The sequence below is a fragment of the Lygodium microphyllum genome, chromosome 10 (assembly GCF_053477565.2).
Source record: "Lygodium microphyllum isolate KBCC chromosome 10, Lygodium_microphyllum_v1.1.10, whole genome shotgun sequence".
Lineage (NCBI taxonomy): Eukaryota > Viridiplantae > Streptophyta > Polypodiopsida > Schizaeales > Lygodiaceae > Lygodium > Lygodium microphyllum.
This window is the reverse complement of record NC_141144.1, coordinates 97,068,410-97,087,653: the sequence shown is the minus strand read 5'-3', so window position 1 is coordinate 97,087,653 and position 19,244 is coordinate 97,068,410. Positions and strand designations below refer to the sequence as shown.

The 19,244-nt window shown below is 39.6% G+C and overlaps 1 protein-coding gene, 1 long non-coding RNA gene and 1 pseudogene across 2 annotated transcripts; all 3 read left to right on the top strand.

Moving 5' to 3' along the window:
* The first annotated feature begins 3,880 nt into the window (after positions 1-3,880).
* LOC148030319 (uncharacterized) lies at positions 3,881-4,902 on the top strand. The gene is made up of 3 exons (XR_015692271.1): positions 3,881-4,017; positions 4,420-4,653; positions 4,811-4,902. It is a non-coding gene; the product is annotated as an uncharacterized LOC148030319 (long non-coding RNA).
* A 52-nt stretch (positions 4,903-4,954) lies between these two features.
* Positions 4,955-6,442, top strand: LOC148030318 (pyrophosphate-energized vacuolar membrane proton pump 1 pseudogene; annotated as a pseudogene).
* Positions 6,443-7,248: 806 nt separating this feature from the next.
* On the top strand, positions 7,249-8,201 carry LOC148030317 (uncharacterized). Its single transcript, XM_087687234.1, has 3 exons — positions 7,249-7,466; positions 7,886-7,978; positions 8,067-8,201. The coding sequence occupies exons 1-3, from the start codon at positions 7,328-7,330 to the stop codon at positions 8,147-8,149; spliced, it is 315 nt and encodes a 104-aa protein (XP_087543360.1). The 5' UTR covers positions 7,249-7,327; the 3' UTR covers positions 8,150-8,201.
* The last annotated feature ends 11,043 nt before the right edge of the window (positions 8,202-19,244 follow it).

The following is a 19,244-nucleotide window of genomic DNA, read 5'->3' as shown; positions in this document are numbered from 1 at the left end:
ACCAACCTTTAACGTAGTATAAGCCTAGTATATATTGAGTCTAATCCTTTGAATTTAAGGTAAATAATATAGAGAGTAAGATAGGCTTATACATCATGTGTTACTTCTATAAAAATAAGTTGTATTTAGTCATTTTGTGGATTCTCATTAATTTTGACCTATTTGTAGTACAATTCTAACTTTTTATATGTGTGATGATGATCATATTGTGCTAAACAAATGATAATAGGCAATTAATTTGTTTTACTTTTGGTGAGCAAATAACTAGACAAGTATGGAGATGTAATGATTGTAATATTGATCACTAGTGGAGTGCAATGTGAAATTATTACTATTATGGAGACTGTTATCACATAAAGCTATTTACATGCTTTAGCTTTAAAGAGATTGTAGTCATCTATTTAGAGTGCATTGTTGTCTCTATTTTCTTTTATTTTATTTGTATTCATTAATTTTGTCATTAATTAACTATAATTATAATATTAAAAATAAAATATTAGAGCTAAGTTGAGGCTTATGTTAGAACTAATCATTTTGAGTGCGATTGAGTCATCCTCATTTACACTGTTTGCTAGTTATAATATGCTTTTGTAATTAATTTGGCTCAATTTTCCATTGCAATCATCGTTCTAATACCATGGAGTTGATTCTCACATATGGTTTATGATCATAGCAGCAAAGTAATGGTTGAAGTATTGGTGTAGTGAACCACTAAAATATTACACCACATACTTCATAGATTATCTTAATGGACTGAGAATTAGCAAGATTAGTTGAAGAAGTTGATCTCTCACTTGTGCACAAGTAACTAGCTTAGACGAGTGGAGTAGCTCACTTGTGCACAAGTAACTAGCATTTTTCTCACTTGGCTATAGGTTGAGGTGTACATGGCATCTCCCCTATATCATAAGTACCTACATGAGTCTCATCCTGCAACATATCTACAAGCTATCAATATTGTATGGGTATATATTTGCATCAACCATGGCTATGCATGAGCATTCACCACATTGGTTAGTACCCTTGAACCACACTGTCTTTTCCCTCTTCATCATGCGGACCACACATTGCCTTTTTCACCCAACCACTTAAGCACCTTAGTCCACTCAACTACTATGTAGATGGGAATGGGAATGGGAATGTGAATGATTGTTTAGCCATACATGTGGATGGTTTTGGGAATGGGAATGGGAATGGGGATGTGGGCTCTTATAAGTGGATGGGATTGGGATGTGGGTTGGTTTGAGGATAAGCTAGGTCTAGGATGGCAAGCTAGAAAATGGCCATCCCATGTCATTATGGCTCATAGCATTTTACTAAAAGAACACCTTATCCACTCTATTACTTAGACATATTGAAGCAGATGATTACCTTATGCACTTAGGTAATATATAAGGCCAAATTTGCACGATTCTTGGACAAGAGTGCAAATACTTTCACACATTGTAGATGCATTTGTACACACACTTTCAAGTACCTTAGGATAAGAACTAGGGTACAAGGTCTTTGGGGCAATTTGTACATGTGCGAGAGTAAGATGCAATACATAAGTCCACATGTACATATCCTGTCTGGAGAAATTGAAGTGCGAGTGTGGACACACAAGTACATTTGTATAGAACATCTAGTATGCATTGTGTAGAACATACTTTTATTTTATTTGAATTCTTCCTCAAGCTTCTATGTGGTTCTTTGAATATGAATTAGCTCTCTTATAGATTAGGAACCCTTCACATTAGCAAATCTTATAGGAAAAAGGATAGCATGCAATCTATTGATTTTAGTGGGGATTAGAAGAATAAGGATATGTAGCACATGAAAGACAGTGTGGAAGAAGAGGTTTTAGTAATGGCTAGTAGGGGTTTGCATGTTTTCTACCTAATTAGCTATGAAGCCAAAGAAGCTTTGTAAGACCTCCATTAAGGCAGCATGATGCATATAGATATCATCAAGATAAGGTTTCTTAAAAAGGACATATGTGTTGGTGTTGCCTAGCTCTATGTGTATATAGATACTTGCATTTAGTTAGCTTACTAACCAAGCCAATGAAAGCCAAAGTTGGAGGCTTTGATCATATATTACACGACTCTTTACATATTGGAGGGATTTCGGAGCACTAATTAATGGTGCCAGGTTACCATCATCGATCAAGACAAGGTGGCTCAAAAAGATCATTCACTATGGAGGTTGGGGCATAAACATGAGTCAACACTTGGTCACTCAATTCTCACCAATTGTTGAACTCCATTGCTAGCCCCTTTTTCTCTATACATGCTTCTTCAACAATACATCTATAATAATTTTACTTGACAAATGTCACAGAGCATATCAGGCTCTAATACCATGAAGAAACTGTAAGCAAGAAGGGAAGAGAGATAACTCTAATACCTCACTTGACTATAGAATAGAGGGGTTAACATCCACCACTCTAAAGGTATTCTTGTTATTCAAAAATTCATGCCATATTGGTCTTTCATCTCTTGCACTCAAGCTCTAACATACTTGTTCAAGCAATGGTTGCTTGCTAACTACAATTACTTTATCCACATCTACCACCACAATCTATTCAAAAGGAAAACCCTTTGTTGGCATGAATGATAATGACAATTCACAGATAAGGAAAACATAAACTCATGATTTACAACTTCAACAATTATGCAGTCTCTCTTTTCCATTGAGTTCTTTTCATCATAATTGACCCCAATGCAAGTAATGAAAATAGTTCTTGTGTTAGAAGTAGCTCAAAGGGGTAAACAAATCCATATGAAATCCAAAAGGAGAGTAAGGGAGGGAGTACATATATGACAACCAAAAAAGCCAATTCAAGGTACATTAGTAGGCTACGTATTCACCATCATGCTAGATGACACTACAAGAAATAAGGAGTCGCATTGCATCAGAAATGACTTGATCCTTATTTGAAAGTAAGATGTACTAGAACAACATATGTAATAGCTATAAAAACAAAGATGTTGTCTACACATAGATTCATTACACCTATCACCACATTTGCTTACATTATTCATAGATTCGTTAGACCTACCACCACGTTTGCTTAGTACACTATACATAGATTCATTAGACGTGTCATCACATTTTCTTACACTCAAATAGGGAATAGTTGATGAAATGAAGGGAAATTGTTTAATATAGTGGATAAACATTTAACACGTACATGCTTATGAGTAGGCCTCAAGCAGGTTAATCCCATTTGGCTCAAGCAGGTTAATCCCATTTGAACTATTGAAGTTGGAGATGCTGACCTTACAGACAAACCCTCCCTCCAGAGTTTCTCTGGAGATGCTGACCTTACAAACAAACCCTCCCTCCATGCCAGGGTTTCTGACCTCTTGGCAAGAAGCATCAGGCGAAGAAAGCCCCAACATCTAGATCACGGTCTCGCAAAATGGTGTTGACTACCTCAAGGACGCGGTGCTTAACTAGGTTTTGCAGAGCTCCATCCCCCTTTTGCTCCCAAACATGATCAAATCTGTCGGATTCCCTTTTGGCGGACAGATGCACATCGCCATCATGAATTTCACCCTCATTCGGCTTGTTGTGCCTGAGCTTGTCGTCTCCCTTGGCAATACCAGTGTGGCCGTGCGGGCCTCTAATGTCCAAGTTGACTTGACTTTGGATTGAAGATACTTGTATAGCAACACATGGCTTCCTCAACCCCTGTTCGATGCAGGTGAAGTTGACATCCAGGTGCTTGGGATGTAGGCAGGGGTCTCAACAAATATCAAAGAGGAAGGAGGATCATTGCAATTCACCATTCTTCAATGCGGGACTTACATTCAAGATCTGAATGTGCAATTGCATGGTGATAGTTCCTGGTTTTATCAATGGTATGATGTGTCAACCATTTTTTGACCAGCTAGAGACATATGGTGTGATGTTGATGTGGTAGAGTTCTCTTATTTTGGTATTCTAGCCACAACCCCTAAGCAAGAGGTATACACAGAGCTGGCTGAAGGTTTAAGGGGCAATGACCCATCCATCGGTCCAGGATCTCAGGTAAAAAGCCAGTGAATAACTTCAAAGTTTGAATACAAACTACTCGTGTTGAAATTTAGTCATTCTATAATTTTACGTTTGTTTTGGAGGTGTTCATCTTACAACCAAGTTTCTAAATTGTCTCAAGGATCAGTTGCATAGCCTTAGAGCATGGTCATAATCTGGATGTGTCTACTCTTTTGATGTCATGCTTGTGGTCTTAGTTCAATTTTCGGATCAACTGTAGGCCCTTTTATGTAATCAAGATTGATGTCTTATATTGATCTAACAAACTGTTTAGTATTTTTTATTTAATTGAGTTGTATAAACTAGCATATCAAATGAGGGCATTTGATGCATTATGATAGTGTACAATGACAATTCTGATATGTTTCTCTCTCTGGTGAATTTCACAGGTTGCAGATCAGGAGACATTTGGTACACTTGGAGCCATAGTACAGAGTAGGACAGGGACTCATTAGGTTGGGTTTCTGACAAATTGACATGTTGCGGTTGATTTGGACTACCCCAACCATAAGATGTTCCATCCACTGCCTCCAAATGTTGGACCTGGTGTTTATTTGGGTGCAGTGGAAAGGGGAACGTCTTTTATTACAGATGAGCGGTGGTATGGCATTTTTACAAGTGTGAATCCAGGTTTTCCTCTTTGCTACTTGTTTTTGAGCTGTTTGCTGTTAAGGCATTCTTTATTGTCCATTTTATAAACTTCTTTGTGAGTTGAAAGAAGAATTCTGATTTCCGTTTCTTGATATGACAATATTGATACTTGATGATGTTTGCTCATGGGGCAGAGACATTTGTGCGATCTGATGGTGCTTTCATTCCATTCGGGGACAATTTTGATGTCTCCAAAGTCACAACTACTATCAAAGGGGTAGGTGAGATGGGAGATCTTATAACTATTGACTTGCAAGTAAGAGTCAATAGCATCGTGGGGATGAGGGTAATAAAAGTTGGCAGAAGCTCAGGGCTAACAGAAGGAAGCATCATGGCATATGCCTTTGAGTACAATGACGAGAAGGGCAATTACTTTTTCACTGTTTTCCTGATTATGGGTGAGAACCAGCAGGCATTTGACATGCAGGGAGACAGTGGCAGCCTGGTACTGATGCTTGAAGAAGGCAAGAAAATGCCTAGCCCTGTGGGAATAATATGGGGAGGCACAGCGAATCGTGGGTGTTTGAAACTTTAGAATGGAGATGCACTTGTGAATTGGACAAGTGCAGTGGACCCACAGTCACAACATCATCAATGGATCATCAGACTGTGACGAGGAGGATAGATTGGATGAGGAATCAAATGCATCAACTATTAGGAAATGCGTTGAGATTCAGCAAGCCATATCCATAGGAGCCACATCATTTTTTCTAACAGAGTACAAGCATTTGGTTTATTTCATGGGCATATTTGCTGCTGTCATTTTCTCGTTCTTGGGATCTGTGAAGAGGTTCAGTACTAAGGCCCAACCTTGCAGATACGATCCAAAGTAGGAATGTGCCCCAGCTCTCTTTACAACGATTTTCACTACAGTTGCATTTATATTGGGAGCTTTGATGTCCATATTGCTGACAATGTGGGTGATAATGTGGGAGATATTGCTAGAATGGGTTTAGATTTGTTTGGCTCCTTTGCTGAAGCTTCTTGCGTAGCTCTTATTGTGGCTTCCATGTCATCATTTGGCACAAATCATGACTTCACTGCTATGTGCTTCCCTCTACTCATTAGCTCTATGGGCATTGTGGTGTGCCTCATCACAACCTTGTTCGCAACTGATGTGTTCGAGATTTCAAATCTAAGGGATATTGAATCTAGACTGAAGAGACAGTTTGCTGATATCCACCATCTTAATGACATTCGATGCAGCTTTTGTTTGTTGGGTGGCACTACCATCCATGTTTTATATGTATGATCCTAACGGTGGTGCAAAGATGGTTCAAAACCAGAAACTATTTTTTTGCGTTGGAGTAGGGATTTGGGTAGGGTTGGTAATTGGCTACGTTACAGAGTATTTCGCCAGCAATACATATAGACCAATCCAGGATGTTGCTAATTCTTGCAGGATAGGAGCTGTTACCAATGTCATCTTTGGTTTGGCACTTGGCTACAAGTCTGTAATCGTTCCAATATTTGCTATTGCTATTGCCATCTATGTCAGCCATACCCTAGCAACCATGTACAGGATCAAAGTTGCAGCTCTTGGAATGCTTTGTACCATTGCCACCTGTCTAGCCATAGATGCATATGGTCCCATAAGTGATAATGCTGGTATCGCAACCGGTCTCTGGATGACCATGATACTTCTTACACATCTCTCCACAAGAAGCGCAGCTGCAATATAGACTATGAGGCCGCGAAGGCTTTCAAGATGGATAGATTTCTCAACCATAGGACTTCTTCAAAGTCCAGCTTGTGGCATCAACAACCCCCAGTTGACAACACTCCGCTCTCCAAATTGGTCTCCATGATCCGCACTTTGGGGGAGCGCTTTCTCAGATTAGAAGAGATGAAACTGTAGATGCAGAAAGTTTGAGCAATTTCGTGATGATCTGGAGGCCAGGCATACAAAGATGTTCCTAGATTCCCAGAAGCAGATTGCTAAGATGTTTTCTTGGGCTCTGAGCAGTAGTAAGAAAACTGATGAGCTCTTGCTGATGATTGTCGGTATTGTGTTCATCATTTGATTATTCTAAATGTTTCTTTCTTCTAGCTGATTTTTGGCTCTTCATGCTATGTTTCATATCATTTCATCTATATTACAGCTAATGCATTGAAATTATTCCACACTTTGTTTATAAGAAATGTTTCGAGCTGATGGGATGATATTTCATTTCATTCTTATTCTAGCTCTTGAAATGTTCCAGTTGATGTTTCATTATTATTCCAGTTGTTGAGTTGTTCTAGCTGATGTTTCATTGTTTCCAGTTGTTGTTTGTCTATTTTCAGTTGATTTGTCTATTCAAGCTTATGTTTATTCTACTTGATGTTTTATCTATTCTAGCTAAGAAGCTGATGTTGCAGCTAATGTGTGCTCACTTGATGCACTTCTGGGGTTCCACTTCCGGTGTCTTGTGTCTCTCTTCTCTTCTCTCTTCCTCAAGTTCCTTGTCTCCCTCGCGCACTGTTCAACAGGAAGTCTGTAAGATGCTTCAAACCAAAAGGAGAAGTTGGTGAGCCCATAAAAGTATGAACAATGAATTCCTTATTTTCACCTACTCAATTTATTATCAGATGGTGTAAAGAACAGGGCAAAAAAGGTATGCGTGTTTTGATGTTTTGATGTTTTACAAATGCGTGTTTTGATGTTTTACAAATGTCTCTTATGTTTCTAAACTTTGGTTTATTATGTATACATAAAGGTAACAAAATCACAAATGATGGTACAAGAGATAATGGAACAATGAAAGCTAAGGAGGTCATTGGCCCTAATGTCTCTTCAAATCACGATACAGGTATATGTTTTTATTTCTACTAAACTTTGAAAATTAAAATTTGTACATATTTTACATCTTGCTTTATTAGGTGATTCATTTTGAGATTAACTAGCTTTAATTAGTATCTTTGTCTAATTTAAAATGTTCATAGTTATTCATATTTTTAAACTTTGAGTAATTGTGTGTATATATATAAATATAGATTAAAGAACAACAAAAGGTGGGAAAAGAGGTAATGTAAGAAAGGGAGATCAGGAGGTTACTTGCAATAATGTTTCTTCAAGTCAAGATGTAGGTACCAACTTTAAGGATCAAAAACTTGTACAAATTTGGTGACCCAAATTGATACAAAATATCTAATTACTTTCTTTTGTGTTATTGAAATTTTTCATAACCTTGTATTATCGTGAGCTTTGGTTAACTCTATGTATATATAGGTAAACAAGTTACTAAAGATGACACAAGAGACAATGCAAGAAAGGAAGACATTGAGATTGCTTGTCTTAACACTTCTTCAAGCCAAGAATCAGGTATTACCAGCTTTCTTATGTTGATAATGAGTCATTTTTTGAAATGGTTATACTAACTAATGATATTTGATCACTTGAGTATCAATAGGAGTGATACGCATACCATCATATGATGATATCTATCGGCGACCCATGTTGAAATTTAGAGAAGAGGGTAGGCAAACATATTGAAATTTAGAGAAGAGGGTAGACAAACATTTATTACTTTGCAACATATTGGAGTTTTAAGGGATAAAACAATCAAGACACACATGTTGCTTAATTAGTTTTTAGTTCTATGCTCCTTTACAATTATTTTTATTTTTCTTTTGGTTGCTAAAAGTAGATGTTGATGTCTTAATTTGTTTAATCTATTTTGATCATTAGATGTATGTTATTGATCCTTACTTAGAAATGATGACATTCTCTATATAATTTTCTAGTTAAAAATTTATTATGCAATTTCTTGTTTGATATTAGCATGTCTAAGAGGAAGGGCAAAGTAGATAAAGTGATAAGGAAAAAAGATTCCCTAGTTGAAAGTACATATAAGTAGGGAATGTAAAAAATAGGAAAAATGAGAGATTTCCTAGTGAGAGTACCTAGGGAATCACCTCTAGAAATTTTTTCCTATATATGAAATATTTCCTATATAGGAATTATTCCCTACATAGAAAATTTTGTATTTTCCTATGTAGGAAATATTTTCTACATAGGAAAGGTCTTATGTGATTCTCTACTTATTCTCACTAGGAAATGTCCCATTTTCCCTAGTTTTTACTTTCCCCACTTATATGTATTTTCAACTAGGGAATTCCATGGGGAATTCTCTTTTTTTCCTATATGGGGATCGATTGAAAGTTTCTTGTGTATTAGGAAATAACCAATCAGGAAAACCCTAACTCAGGTCGATCCTAAGTGGGAACAGCCAGAATACTTCCGCTACGTGGCAGACGTGGAAAGTCCTAGATCGCAAATCTCGTAACATTCCATGGGAGTGCCGGGCGGAGCTTTCTAGACTTCCTTTTCGATGGACTGCTAAGACATGTCCTGGATGATACTAGTGGACACGTTACAGTTGGTAACGGAGCCAGGTTAACAATGGAATTGTTTTTATGAAATTATAATAAAATGAAGCAAAGCAAATGTTGTTGTCCAAAAATTTTCTTATCTTCAATGTTGTCTTGCAGAATTACGAAGCGTGGAACAAGTTCTTGGTATTTCGAGTCATGTTTATGACTGCAATGTATTCTCTGCTTTATAGACAAAGGATTGGGATGATGAACATCCTGGAGCAGATCTATAATCCATCACCTTTGTACATGGAATGAAGATGGATGGGTGCTTCAAGAATCTACTATATAGCCGCCCATCGGTTTGCTTATCTACAGACCAACCTAAAGAGGATCAAGTGGTTGGAAGACCTGAAAGTCGTGAAGCTGTTCGTTTTTGTGGAAGCTCACATAAATTCAACTTTATATATTCGAGGTCGGAAGGTTGAGATAAACTCACATATATATGAGGAAGTAACCCGTGTAATCCCCGCCGACAGGATTAAAGTGTTGGGCCGCCATGAGAAGTATGGATTCCAACGGAAAGGATATCCTGAACTTCCAATAACTTATCGATTCCTGAAGATCCATGACCCAAAACCTTACTATTACACAGTTCCTGTAGATAAATGCAATACAACGTTGTTCTCCCCAAACTAAAAGTAGCAGTTGGCTTATCATCGCATGAAACATTGTATTCAAAAGGGCTATGCCCATATAAATACAAATAAAGACTTCTTTTTATGTCTCATTGTGCATAAGAGTTGATAAAAAGTTAAATAGCTACATTGGTTACATGATAGCGGAATTGAAGATGTAATATAAGTTAACGTCGATTATCGTATAATAACATTAAGAAAACCTTTATTCAGGCACAACCCCAGGTACAGGTTCCTAATTCGCCTCCTATATCAAGTACTGCTGTAATCCAGGAGAAGAAGTTCCTTCTCAAGTAGATTAAGCCACTCGAGTTTGACGGGAGAGGCAGATTCATCCAAGCTGATGCTGAAATTTCGATTGAATCCATGGAGGATTACTTTGAAGTAGCCGGTCACTTCAAGAGGCAATGTCCCAAGCTTGGTGGAGGACATCACCAAGCACCTTTCCAAGGAACAGGCCGTGGTCAAGGAGCCACTACCCGAGGAAGAGGAAGAACCGCCTGCATTGCCAATAGGCAAATGTGCGAAGAAGAAGAAGAGGAAGATCCGACCATGGAAGCAGAATTCGAAAGAGCGACAGTCCATGCCGCTTTACACAAGAAAGGGCCGAATCGCCAATTCTTGGTGATTCAGACACCGTCGGACTATCAAGGTAAAGGTTTCAAGACCTTGATTGATTTTGGCAGTATACATTCCTTTATCTCACCAGCATGTGCAAAAAGGTTAGAAATAACCACAGTAGAAGCACCTATCCTACTTGTGGAATTGGAAAATGGTCGTGAGGTTACTTGTACCAGGCAAACTGCTAAGGTGGAATTCTTTTTGGGAGGAAAGAAGACTTCGGTCAAATTTAGAGTCATGAATTTAGGTATCCATGAGTGTCTACTCGGAATGGATTGGCTTAAGCCTAACGATGCCCACATTCACTGTGGAAAGGGTCAAGTTTCCTTTTGAAACTCTGAAAATGAATTAGTCACAACTCAAGGCGAGGCTAGAGTGCCGAGAATCCAATTGGCCAAAGTATCTTGGATCATAAAAGGAGTCAGAAAAGGATTACCTGTTTACTTGATCAAACTCAACAAATTAGATCAAAAGCAAGAGTCTCATGAAGGACCTTCGTGGTTAAAGGAATACGCGGACGTATTCCCTGAAGAGTTGATGGAACTTCCGCCTCAAAGAGAAGTGGATCATGAGATTAGGTTAGTACCTGGAAATGCGCCAATTGCAAAGAGACTTTATAGAATGTCCATACCAGAAGCAATTGAGCTAAAGGAACAACTCAAGCAACTATTAGATCAGGGCTACATCCGGCCTAGAAATTCACCGTGGGGAGCTGCAGTACTATTCTAGAAAAAAAAGGATGGGACACTTCGACTATGTATTGATTATCGAGGGTTGAATCAATCGACAGTCAAGAACAAGTATCCTATTCCTAGAATAGATGAGCTTCTTAATCGTCTCCAGGGTGCGAAGATCTTCTCCAAGATTGATCTCAGGTCAGGTTACTATCAGGTAAGGATCAAGGAAGAAGATATCCCAAAAACGGCCTTCAATACAAGATATGGGCACTTTGAGTTCCTAGTTATGTCATTCGGGCTTACGAATGCACCTGCCACCTTCAATAGGTTAATGCACCATATCTTTAGGCCATATCTTGATGATTTCGTGCTTGTCTTCTTTGATGACACTTTAGTCTATTCTAAACAGGAAGAAGATCATGAACCTCAACTTCGGATTGTCCTTGAGACAATGAGGTCACATAAGCTGTATGCTAAGATGAAGAAGTGTGCATTCTTCAAGCGTCAGATTGAATATCTGTGATTCATAGTATCAATAGAAGGAATCTCAGTGGACCCAGCCAAGGTTAGATATGTGCTTGAGTGGCCAACACCAGTATCCGTCAAAGAGGTACGTAGCTTTCTTGGATTGACAAGATGGTATAGGGTCTTCATCAAAAACTATGCTTTGATTACAGCACCTCTGACGGACTTACTAAAGAAGTAGACTTCCATTGCATGGTCAACTCATGAACAAAATAGCTTCGACAGATTGAAGCAAAGTTTGGTATCAGCACCTATTCTAAAACTTCCAGACCTCAATAAGGAGTTTGAGGTAGGAACTGATGCTAGCATTCTTGCCTTGGGGTGTGTACTTATGCAGGAAGGTCATCCAGTAGCATACTCTTCAAGTAAATTGAAGAGTCATGAAAAGAACTATGCTACGCATGATCTGGAATTACTAGCTGTCATCCATGCTCTAAAGCTTTGGAGACACTACCTGTTGGGTAACAAGTTTACTCTAGTAACCAACCATAAGAGTCTCAAATGGATCTTTACCCAGAACGAGCTCAACATGAGGCAACGTCGGTGGATTGAAGTGTTGGAAGAATATGACTTTGAAATCAAGTATCGACCAGGAAAAGAGAATGTAGTTGCCGATGCACTTAGTCACAAGGCATTCCTAGATTCCCTAATCTTGCAGAATCCATCGACGGCCAAATCCCTAGCTACAAAAGTATCTATGCCAAACAACCCTATACTTGATTAGCTAGAGAGGAAGCATGCCATGATTTGGTCTACCAATCAATACTGAAGGAGATCTCTATCAAGGAGCAGAACCAAAAGTTGCAGGCTAAGTATCAGGAATTTTCCATTAATAGTGGACTTGTCTACTACAAAACAAGGTTGTGTATACTAGCAAAGCAAGTCACTTAAGCAGAAGATATTGTGGGAAGCTCATGATTCTCCTTTCGCAGGACATCCTGGCTATTCTAAGACTCTTAATGCAGTTAGGAAGAGCTACCATTGGGAGAGGCTCAAAGGTGATGTTCTCAAATATGTCATCGAGTGTTTGTCTTGCCAACGTATCAAAGCCGAACATGTCATGATGCCAGGGAAACTACAACCGCTTGACATCCCCCAAATGAAATGGGAATTCATCAGTATGGATTTTGTTGTAGGCCTACCCCAAGTCCACGGAGGATACAACTCCATCATGGTTGTGGTTGACATGCTTACTAAGGTTGCACACCTTATTCCAATAAAGACAAACTATAAAGCCTCAGACATTGCAAGATTGTTTATCAAGGAGATATTCAAGCTACATGGTTTACCTAGAAGAATCATTAGTGACTGTGATTCTCTCTCCACATCACACTTCTGGAGAGCTATCTTTGAAGCTATTGGGACTCAGATCTATTTTAGCACCGCCTACCATTCCCAAACGGATGGCCAAACAGAGCGAGTAAATCAAGTCATCAAGGATATGCTAAGGGCATATTGCTGTCGAGAGCCGAAGAGGTGGATTCAATACTTGCCTTTGGTTGAATTTGCATACAATGCTTCTTACCAGCAAAGCATTCAAATGACCCCTTTCCAAGCATTGTATGGTCATGACACTCAAAGTCCCCTAAACTTTTCTGATCCAACCTTAAGGGTTGAAGCTTCAAGACAGATGTTAGAAGAGATGGATGACCAAATAAAGTCAATATGACAGGACATACAAGCGGACAAGGATAGACAGAAGGCATACACGGATTTGAAGCATCAAGAAAGGGTCTTCGAAGAAGGAGACATGGTCTTGATTCGCGTACGCCCTAAAAAGAGTTCTCTATCCTTAGGAGATTTCAAGAAGCTAAGTCCAAGGTATTGTGGACCATACAAAACTCAAAAGCCTAGGACCTAATGCTTATAAATTGCAACTTCTTGAGAACCTAAAGGTTCATAATGTATTCCATATCAGCCTATTGAAGAAATATGTACCTAATCCTAACCATGTACTTGACGATCAACAAATTGTAATGCCTAGTCAAGGGGTCCTTGAGCTAAGGCTTGACAAGATCTTAGATGTTAGGGAGAGACAATTAAGATCCAGAACCTTGAGAGAATGCCTCGTCCAGTGGAAAGACTATCTCGAAGAGGATGCCACTTGGATAGATGAAGGCACACTCAACCATCAATATCCCTAGTTTATCTCGAGATGAGGACATCTCAATTCCTCTAAGGGAGAGAGAATGTAATATATCAAATAAAATAAAAGCAAAAAATTTTCCCCCCTCCTCCCCCAGTGGACATCGCGCTGGAGGGGAAGCAGGATATGGAATGCAACACGCTGGCACCCATGTAGGTGCTGGGGCCATGCGTGTTGCCGTGTAAGAAAGGGAGGATTCCCCCTCCCCTCCTATTTAAACCAGGCTGTGTAGGTGCAAGGGAGGGACGGAAGGGCAGAATTCGAAAGGACTCGCTGCTGCCCTACAATTAGTGGAAGGAGGGAGGGACAAGCCTCCTCGTCGCCACTCTGCCCTGACAAGGGTTGTTGAACTATTGCTGGGCTAGAACGGCATCACCCTGCCGTCAGTCCGTGCTGCCCACAGTTGTTGGTCGTCGCCAGTCACTGTTTGGCCACGTGGGAAGCTCTAGAAGCTTTCAAAGGGGGGGGGGGCCTCTTAGCCCCCATTCCCTTGACCTCGAAACCACATCCCTCTGTGTCTGAACCCCCTTTCTTATGGGTGTTAGAACCCCCATAATTTACCCATTAAGCCTTTTCCTTAGGCCTTAAAGACCCTTTTCCTCCCCGGATGTAACCCCCTATAAGCCCTTTTATTTGGGCTTCAAAACTATTCACCCCCCTTTTCCCCCTCGGTTTTAACCCCTATAAGCCCCTTTCTCTTGGGCCTTGGAACCCACCCTCCCCCTCCGTATTTTTTTAAAAAAATCCTCCTAAGCCCCTTTTTCCCCCTTGTGTTGCCTTTCATCTTTCCCCCCCTGGGTTTTAAAACCCCTAAGTCCTTTTCACCCCCGTGTCCACACACCCCTCCCTCGTGTCCTAAAATCCCTCCAAGATCCCCCTTCCTATACCTTTCACTCCCGTGTCCAAAGATCTCCCAAGGCCCCCTTCTTATGCCTTTGGAACCACACACACACACACCCCCCTGTGTTTTAATCCCCCTCATCCCATGGGTGTTGGAACCCCGTAATTTAAACCTCTCCTCCCTTGTATTTAACCCTTAAGCCCCTTTCTTTTGGGCTTGTTACTTCCCCCCCCCCCCCCCCGTGTGTAAAACCCTATGGGACCTTTTCCTTGGGCTTTGTAAGCCTTTCCCTCCCAAAAGAATTAAGGCCTTAAAGGTCTTATTACCCCCTCCTCGTGGTTAAACCCTTAACGGTTCCTTGCCTTTCCAAAATGCCCTTGGGACTTGGTTTTTCCCCTACTCGAAAAAGAGAAGAAGAGTATTGATGTGCAAGGGAGAGACAGTGGAATTCTAAAAAGGAGTGTAAAGCTGCTTCCACGTTTGAAGGACTACAACTGCGATGCCTCCTAAGAAAGTCCAAGGAGTAGCTGCGGGAGGGTCATCTCTCGGTATCCATGTGGATATCTCACCCCAAACCCAGGTTTTTTTTCCTTGTTAATTTTATCGTTCTAATTCAATCGTGCAGGATGAATTGTTAGGGATAGGATATATTTTGTCTTAGTTGTTCACGACGAAGGAATTTAGTTTAATGAAACATGCAAATAAATAATGCATAAAAGTAATTTTTTTTCAAATAGCTTTATGCATGAAAAATGCAAATCATGAAAGGATTCTTGTGATGCATAAACTCTAGGAAATTATCGTTGCTAACTGCTTAACTTAGCAAGGAAAAGGTTGCTTATTTAGCATGAGTTTGTTCGCAAAGAAAAGGGAAGATTAATTGAATTAACCGAACCTCAAATCGATAAAGTTTAGGATTGAAAACTAAATTGCCACATAGATAACAAATCATGCGGAGGTGATCTCGATATTACCCTCTAAAGTTAACCAAATTAATATAGACTTAGAAATACCTATGCTGCGAAATATTCATTTGGAATGAATTAAAATCCAAGAAACGTTTATACCTTAAATACTTGCCCACATTCCCTGATTGTAGGGTCAGCAAATTGTAAACATAAAAGAAACTAGGGTTTGTCCCTGAGTTTCTTAAAAGAAAATAATAAAGCTAAGAAACCCTAGGTCTGACAACGTCAGCTTAAAGAAACTGAAACGGATTGTTTCGTAACTCCATTATCGCATAGTATGATGCAGGACTTGCACGGCAAGTACGAAGTCATATGGTCTTGTGATTGAATCACAAGAAGAAAGGCTAAATTCTCGCAACAAGGATGGCGGATCCTTACGTAAGTTATCCTGCAAGAGGATGTATACCTTGATATCCTTCTGAGTAAGGAAGGTTAAAAAAACCAAAAACTGAAGTATCCAATGAACGTTAGGGTTTGACCAAGTTGGGTTAATAGGGTACGCCCTAACCCAGAATATAAGGGATCTTGCCAAGTTGCAAGACACCTCGGATCGAGTGCTGGATGCATTCGAAAGGAAGGATTCCTTCCTTAAAGTTTGCCAACAACAAAAATCGATTAATGGAAATGTTTGTGCTTGCTAGAGATTTTAGAGTACTGTTTGACTTGTTTTACCAATGAATTACAAAATAAATAAGTATCTATACTTCAGGTTGAAGGCTTGAAGATGAGAGGTAGCTTCAGTTACCCCCGACTGCCTGCCTGACCCTAACCAAGGGGGTTGTTGACCACGCTGGGAACGTGGACCGAACCCGTCGTGAGAGGTCTCTCCGTTGTGCGCTACTTGGAGAAGGAGGACACTTGGGTGCTAGGGGGGCTCTGGCTGTAAATCCCTTGCCTTTCGGGTCCTGCACAAGAGGCTAACGTGACTTGGGATTGGATCTCGAGGCCCGCATACTAGTCTACGGGGGGAAACTTGGAATAGTGATCGCTGTGGATTGCTGGATAGCCTTCGGGCGGATTGTGGACAAGCTTATGGGCGGAACTCCTTGTATTTCAAAGATAAATATGATGATATGTTAATAAAGAACTTGTCTGATATTGCTTTTCTATGTCACATGATAAGATTACGTGAAGGAACCAATGCTTAACGGATTAATTAAAGAAGCTGGTTGTCACATGTCTAACTAATGTGTTAGATAATTACATAACTAAAACAACTTGAGAAAAGTGCGGAGGATGGACCATGGGTCCGTTCGACAGTTGGGTGGTCATCTCATACACATTCCATCATTAGCTACTTGAGTCTTATCTTCTATAAAAGTAAGGAGGTTGGACCAAATGGACGCCCTAAAACTATGTTAATCTCATTGCATGAGCTTACTTTGCTACTAATATGCAACTTCCAAAGTCTAAGTTCAATCTAAAAGGTTATTCATGGAGTGGCATAATCTACTACCATAGTGATGAGTTTGGGTGACATTTTTGTAGCACCAAAATAGAAGAATATCTAAAATTTTATTATGGTACTGATAGAATTTCTCAAAGTTTCTTTTAGCCGCCCTCTTCATCTCTTCGAATTGCCAAATCATTGCATCAGTGTCACCTAGCTTAGATTCAAGCTCTGATGGGTTTAATGTGCTACGTTAGAGTTCTCTATGCATTTTAAAATATGTGGTCCCATGCCTTGTCAATCTTTCCACCTAGATGGCTAGCCTATCAACCATATTAATGGTAGCATAATAAAGAAGTATCATCCACCCAAATGCCCTTCTCATGAACCGCCTATGGTAAATAATGAAAGTCCCCTATTGCAAGTAGAACAGACCTTCTATGAATAGTTTGAGCAACAATAGTAGCAACGCATTCCTGCACCATAGTCCCAAGTGTATCCAGTTGGACCCATCATAATCTTTCAAGTCCTTATACCATTACTAGTTTACAAATGGAAGATGATCCTTTGATTCTAGTGGCTTATCTATGTATTTGCCTTATAATAGCTAATCAATCTTGGCTAATGTACATATTGATGAGGGGTCAGATTATAACACACTTTCTTATTATTATTGGAAGAATTTAGGACAACCACACGTAGCCCACGAATGCAAAGTTGAATCCCTATAGAGGATGACCTTATTGTAAATTGATAGTCACCAGTGAGATGAAGTATCCCACTCCTCTTCTATGTTCTCCTAAATGTATGTATGTATGTATGTATGTATGTATGTATGTATGTATGTCATATACACACACGCACGCACATGCATATGCACATGCACAAAAGCAAGTTTCTTGTACCCTAAACTTTACTTTGGTCAATTTACATTAGCTAGAAAGGGTAGGTACATTCATGATTAAGTTAGCGCAACTTGCAATCTTGAGGGAATTATTGCTTACTTAAGGATTTGGGGGTTCAAAATTAAAACATCAAATTGTATGTAAGTTCTTGTATAAGGCAACCTATAATAGACATATATTGCCAAGGTTCTTGATAGATGCCAACCACTTGATTGAAACACTGTATTTTCTCAAATTAATTTGATTAAAGGAAAAATTGCATTTTTTTAAATTTCTTGTCACAAAATTGCACTATCACCATAAAATTTGAAGTACATGCTCATTAGAATACTTCCAATAAGTTTTTTTGACTCAACCATATTCAACTATTGGAGTAGAAATCAACCTTCCAATTCTTGGAGTGGCTATATTGGAATAACCTCTTAGAGAACCAATAATTGTAATCTCATTTGACATTGTTTCTTCGTTTGCATTCTATGAAATACTTGAAAAGCTTATTCACCTTGCAACTATTGATCATACCTTGAAAGCTAATATAACATTGTTAACCCTGGTGCAAAGGAAGCGAAAAAGAAAGCAATAGAAAATCAAAAGATGTAGGGCAAAATGAAAAAAGGCAGCCCAACAAAAAAAGGAGGAATAAAAGTAAAATTTAAAAAGTCAAGGGCAAGCGCAAAAAGGGAAAGGTATATTTTAAATATTAAAGTTCACTCTAAATTGTTATAAAACAGCGCCATGCTCCCTTGTATGCAATTTGTAAGTGTAGATGGGCATGGGTGAAGGAACAATGTAAATAGGAAGAAGATGGGGAAAGAGGCCCTAGGCTAAAATGGTTGGTCATGTAAAAAAGGGATGGGCACCCAAGGAGGAGGTAGGGCATGTGTAAAAGGCAAAACGTGAATAAAGAAGCTCATTCTTGTATGTGGCCAACACTAGCTCTTCTTATTTTTCTTCTTCTTGTTATTGCTTGTGCTTGTGCATGAGAGAGGGAGTGTGAGGGAGTAAGTGTCTAAGGGTGAGGGATCGTGGTGAAAAAGCTCTCCATCTTCTCCTCTCTTATTCTTCTCTTCTCTTGTCTCACACGCAGCAATGGAGCTTGGAGCTTGGAACTCGAGGATCGAGCTTGCACCTCGGATCGTGGAGCTACCGGAGAGCTCATGGAAGGAGGCAACTCGATCGAGCATGAATGTAAGCTCACTACATCCATAGATGGAAAAGTGTGCACAGCTATGTGAGAGGTAGACATTGCACTTGGCTTGAAACACTTGAAATAATAAGCGGTCCGTGGGTCTTGGTGGTCGAGCAAGAGCTCTCATAGTTTGGTTCCATCAATGGGACCAACAGATTCATGAGCATTGAAGTAGGATTTGCCGTGAACCGGTGCTTGAGATAGGTAGGAAGCAAGGGAGTCGAAGGACATTCAATCTCCTTTGAAAGTAATTATTTTGGTTTTTAGGACTTAGGTGAGGAGGTTGGACTAGCATAGGTATTTGCTTTGTGTTT

Coding starts and splice junctions, on each gene's coding strand:
- LOC148030317 (XM_087687234.1), top strand. CDS start 7,328: ATGTCTCTTATGTTTCTAAACTTTGGTTTATTATGTATACATAAAGGT. Junction 7,467..7,885: donor CTCTTCAAATCACGATACAG/GTATATGTTTTT, acceptor ATGTATATATAG/GTAAACAAGTTACTAAAGAT. Junction 7,979..8,066: donor TTCTTCAAGCCAAGAATCAG/GTATTACCAGCT, acceptor GAGTATCAATAG/GAGTGATACGCATACCATCA.